The sequence below is a fragment of the Arachis ipaensis genome, chromosome B07 (assembly GCF_000816755.2).
Source record: "Arachis ipaensis cultivar K30076 chromosome B07, Araip1.1, whole genome shotgun sequence".
NCBI lineage: Eukaryota > Viridiplantae > Streptophyta > Magnoliopsida > Fabales > Fabaceae > Arachis > Arachis ipaensis.
This window is the reverse complement of record NC_029791.2, coordinates 23,333,124-23,338,042: the sequence shown is the minus strand read 5'-3', so window position 1 is coordinate 23,338,042 and position 4,919 is coordinate 23,333,124. Positions and strand designations below refer to the sequence as shown.

General features: G+C 37.4%; 1 protein-coding gene across 1 annotated transcript; it reads left to right on the top strand.

Annotated features, from left to right (window-relative positions):
• Window positions 646-4,529, top strand: LOC107609408 (pentatricopeptide repeat-containing protein At1g03100, mitochondrial). Its single transcript, XM_016311373.2, has 3 exons — window positions 646-1,042; window positions 1,279-1,327; window positions 1,845-4,529. The coding sequence occupies exon 3, from the start codon at window positions 1,851-1,853 to the stop codon at window positions 4,197-4,199; it is 2,349 nt and encodes a 782-aa protein (XP_016166859.1). The 5' UTR covers window positions 646-1,042; window positions 1,279-1,327; window positions 1,845-1,850; the 3' UTR covers window positions 4,200-4,529.

Here is a 4,919-nt window from a genome sequence, read left to right as displayed (position 1 = left end):
TGCGCTGATGGTAGGACAGCGATGAACAGAGATATTTCTTGTGCTGCGGTAGTGGTGAAGAGACTGGCGTAGGCAGGGAAAGCAGCAACCGAGGACGCGATGGCAAACGAAAAGATGAGGACTGAGTAGAACCGAAACGGTGACATAGTAATGCACTTGAGGAGGTGGGGTGGATTTGATTATGGTTATTGAAAAAATTTTACAGCACAGTATGTAATGTAACTATTGATTAGGGAGTCGGTTAAAAGATTTTTTTTTCAAACAATCCTGCCAAATGTCAAGCTTTGGTTGGATAGTCAATACTTAGCCACCTTTAGTCATGGGATACTTGGGCTACCACAGAAGTCACCATATATATATATATATATATTAAATCAATTTAATAAACAACAGTGTGATATAGTATTATTTAATTAATAAAATTATTTAGTTAAAATTTACATTATTGAGATTTTTTTATTAAACACTTAAACTAATATTAAAAAATTTTAATAATATATTTCAACTCCAACAAAATTTTATTTTCTAAAAATGTTCAATAAATATTTACTTTCAATCAAACTTTTAATATAAGTATTTGATAAATAATATTTTAATTAATTTTATTTTAAAATAATTAAATTAAAAAAAAAACATATGAATTAGTCCTCTTCAATACAACCCAGCGCCTACCTTGGCTCCTGCTGCTGCCGCCTTCCTCTGCTACCTTCCTCTTCTCCCCTTCCTTCTCCTTCTCTGTCTTCCAACTCCGCCAGAGTCTTCGCCTCAGGCATTGTTGCTCCGTTCTCCGCATCTCCTCCTGCGTCGCCGCCCGCGTCTCTGTCGCCTGCGCGCTGCTGCTAGCGTCTCTGTCCGCCAACGTATCTGTCCGCCCGGGTCGCTGCCGCCAGTGTCTCTGCCCTTCCGCATCACTGTCACCCCCATCTCTGCCACCCGCTGGTCTACTTGCCTCTCTGCTCTCCTTTCCGGCCATCTCTGCTCACCTCTTAGCCCCGTCGATTCCCACCTTCTCCGCCGTGGTTGCTGCCCTCCCTCGTCCCTGGTTAAGACTTACTGCTCTCTCAATTTTTTCATTGAATTTGCTTCATCATTAACGAATTTGAGTTTATCCTAATTAATAACAAGTTTCTATTAATGTGATTTATTTATCCTAATTAATAATAAGTTTGCTATTTCTGAGTTGCTGTTTAACCTTCTTTTGAAAATTTCGGTCTCAATTTTTTTATGGTTGTCTCTTGTCTGTCAAACTAGTGAGTTAACTTAACTTGTACAAGTTAGGGGTTTAGGTCGTAGAATTGAGAAGACTCGGGCTCAAACATGTTTTCACGTATACTCAGGTATTTCTGACGTTACTTGTTATTTGTTACTAATTATGAATCTACGTATCTGATGCTGGAACTTGGTATTGATAGTTTGATATAGCATACATAGGTTAGGAACTTAGGATGTTGATGTTGAAACTTGATATTGATAATTTGATATGTTTTTCAGGATTGGTAATTGGTGAAATTAAATTATTAATGTAGAATACTTTGCGAGTCAAGTCTATGAGAGCTCTAGAGGTTTAGTTAGACTCGCGAGTTTTACTACCTTTGTCTCATGAATATATGTTAGGGATTATGAGTGTTTTGTTTGATACAAAATCTCTTTCTGCGGCTTTTTTTAATTAAAAAAAAAGGGAAACATACTTTTGTTAAACCTTTTTCAATGCACGATAATACTTATTCCGTGTGGTTTATATCATGAGTTATTTGTATGGTCTATGGAATTCGATAACAAGCACTGCCAATCTACAGATTTTGATTGACTTCAATCTGGGATCTTGCTTTGCAAATTTTTGACAGTTCAAGATGCTTACAATCAGAAAACTTAAAATCAGGCCAGATATCACTTCTGCTTTCATTATTGCCAATCGCCGTCATAGTGTTGCCCAAGTTTTCAACAACAGCTGTCACAAACCAATTGTTAAATCTATTAGCTCTTATTTAGCCAACTCAAGTTCACAAGCACGTCTTCTCAGATTAGAGAATAAAGTTACCTTTCAAGAACTTTATTTCTCAAGTGTGCCTGAAACAATTCTGGTCCAGGCTCGAGACCCAGCAAAAGTAAGCCTGGAAATACAAAATGCTATCGCGGGGAATCAATTAGGTTATTCGTGGAAGTTATTTGAACAACACATGCAGATGGAGGGATTTCCTAGAAAATCTGTCTTCAACCAACTGGTAACAAGTTATGTGGATGGCCTTGATATGCAATGGTTAGAAAGGGCTTATGAATTGGTAGATCGAGCTATTGAGGAAGGCAAACAAACTTTGTTAGAAAAGGAGGTTCTTATATACCTTAGCTTTGGCCTTGCAAAAGCTGGACTACCTGTTCTTGCATCAACTATTTTGAGGAAAATGATAGATATGGAATTTTTCCCCCCAGTTAATGCTTGGTCTGCTGTTTTGGCCCACATGTCACAAACAGCTGATGGAAGTTATCTTGCTGCTGAGTTGATTCTTGAAATAGGTTATTTGTTCCAAAACAATAGAGTGGATCCGCGTAAAAAGAGCAATGCACCTTTGATAGCCATGAAGCCTAATGCTACAGCTTTTAACATTGCTTTGGCAGGGTGTCTCTTATCTGAGACATCTAGGAAAGCAGAGCAGCTTCTTGATTTGATGCCGAGAATTGGTGCCAAAGCTGATGCAAATTTACTGATAATAATGGCACACGTGTATGAGAGAAATGGGCGAAGAGAAGAGCTTAAGAAGCTGCAAAGGCACATAGCGGAAGCCCCAAATCTAACTGATGTTCAGTTTCGACAATTTTATAATTGTTTACTCACGTGCCATTTGAAACTTGGGGATCTAGAATCCGCATCAAACATGGTTTTGGAAATGCTTAGGAAGGCTAAGGAAGCAAGGAATTCTCTTGCAGCTGCCAAATTTATGGTTAATGCTGCTACAACTGATAATAAATATTCTCCTGGACTGGCTTCTCTCCAGAGTTTGAGAAGCAATGGGGAGTTGGATAGTTTTGAAAATAACAAGCCATCAGGCAATGCTGTCTTATGTTATGAGGAGTTTTCTAGAGATCGAAATTTCTTAAAACTCGAAGCAGAATCAAAAGCTGTTCTTGATTCTTTACTAGCGAAGTTGCAGGTGCAATTTGACTTGATTACAACCGTACATGGTATACTTCAACCAACTGAAATGATTTATGTGAAATTAGTTAAAGCATTTTTAGAGACTGGCAAGATGAAGGATTTGACAGTGTTTCTCCTCAAAGCAGAAAGGGAAGATTCCCCATTTTCCAATGATAGTTCAGCCTTGGTTCATGTCATCAATTCATGCATTTCACTTGGATGGTTAGATCAAGCACATGACCTTCTTGATGAGATGCGTCTAGCTGGAGTCAAAACCGGTTCATCTGTATATGCCTCTCTTTTGAAAGCATATTGTCGAGCAAACAGGGCTATGGATGTCACGTCACTTTTGAGAGATGCTAAGAAGGCCGGTATCCAACTTGACTCAAGTTGTTATGAGGCAATGATTCAATCCAAGGTGATCCAGCAAGATACACATGGAGCACTCCAACTTTTTAAAGAGATGAAAGAGGCTAGGATTCCGAAAGTTAATCAACTAGACTCTAGCATGCTGGCTAAACCTGGTACAAAGAGCGATGAAGCCGCACTACTGAAAGGGCTGTTGCAGGAAATCAAGGAAGGACAGAGTGTGGATTATGGAGTTCATGACTGGAACAACGTAATCCATTTTTTTTGCAAGAAGAGACTGATGCAAGATGCAGAGAATGCTCTGAAGAAGATGAGAAGCTTAGGCCACACACCGAATGCACAAACTTTCCATTCTATGGTGACTGGGTATGCTGCTGTTGGAGGGAAGTATCTTGAAGTGACAGAGCTGTGGGGTGAGATGAAATCTCTTGCTTCCGCAATCTCAATGAAGTTTGATCAGGAACTTCTCGATTCTGTGCTTTATACTTTTGTGAGGGGTGGATTCTTTGCTCGAGCGAATGAAGTTGTGACAATGATGGAAAAAGGGAACATGTTTATTGACAAGTACAAGTACCGAATGCTATTCTTGAAATATCACAAAACACTATACAAAGGTAAGGCTCCAAAGGTTCAAACAGAATCCCAACTCATAAAAAGAGAAGCGGCACTGTCTTTCAAAAGATGGGTAGGCTTGACTTGAAAAAGTGAGAATCAACAATCAAGTATTCTCTCTTTTAAGCCATCATCTTCACGAAATTTGACATGTAAACTTTTATACTCAGATTTTCCTTCATGAATTTATGGGTTAAAACACTAATGTAAATATGTAATGTCAATATGCAAAGGATAACACATTGTTTTTATAGGAAAGTTTTCAGACTTCTAGATTTTCTGTATTACTATTAATTTGGTTGTAACAAATAGAAGAATTTGTAACATATGCTCACACCACATAACAGGTTTAGTATGAAGGTCGAGGAAACAAACATGGAAACACTCACTACATAGTCTAAAACCATTTCTCTCTTAACCAATTCTCATTATTTTTTTTCTTTATTTAAATTCCGACTTTGTACAAAATATCGATTTTCACTTGGCCATAGTCTAATATACTGCTGTATTCTGTAAACAGCATTATCTCATTAGTGACAAATTCAATTGGCTTCCTATGTTTTTTTCCTTCCAATGCTAAGGATACAAATGCACTGATGTTCTATATTTCGGTAGTTGATTTTATTGCTAGTTTTACAAGACACATATCACCTTCATTTTGCATAGAATAATAGAAATACTGCTTGTTACTTGTTAGTTTCATTGTATTTTGTAATTAATGCACTATTGTTCATTAAAATAAAAAAAAAACTTTAGTAAATAAGATGAATGAGTTAAATTAGAAATAAAAATAATGTCATATAATATC

What these genes read in the sequence shown, in the direction of transcription:
- LOC107609408 (XM_016311373.2), top strand. Translation starts at nt 1,851, where the DNA reads ATGCTTACAATCAGAAAACTTAAAATCAGGCCAGATATCACTTCTGCT.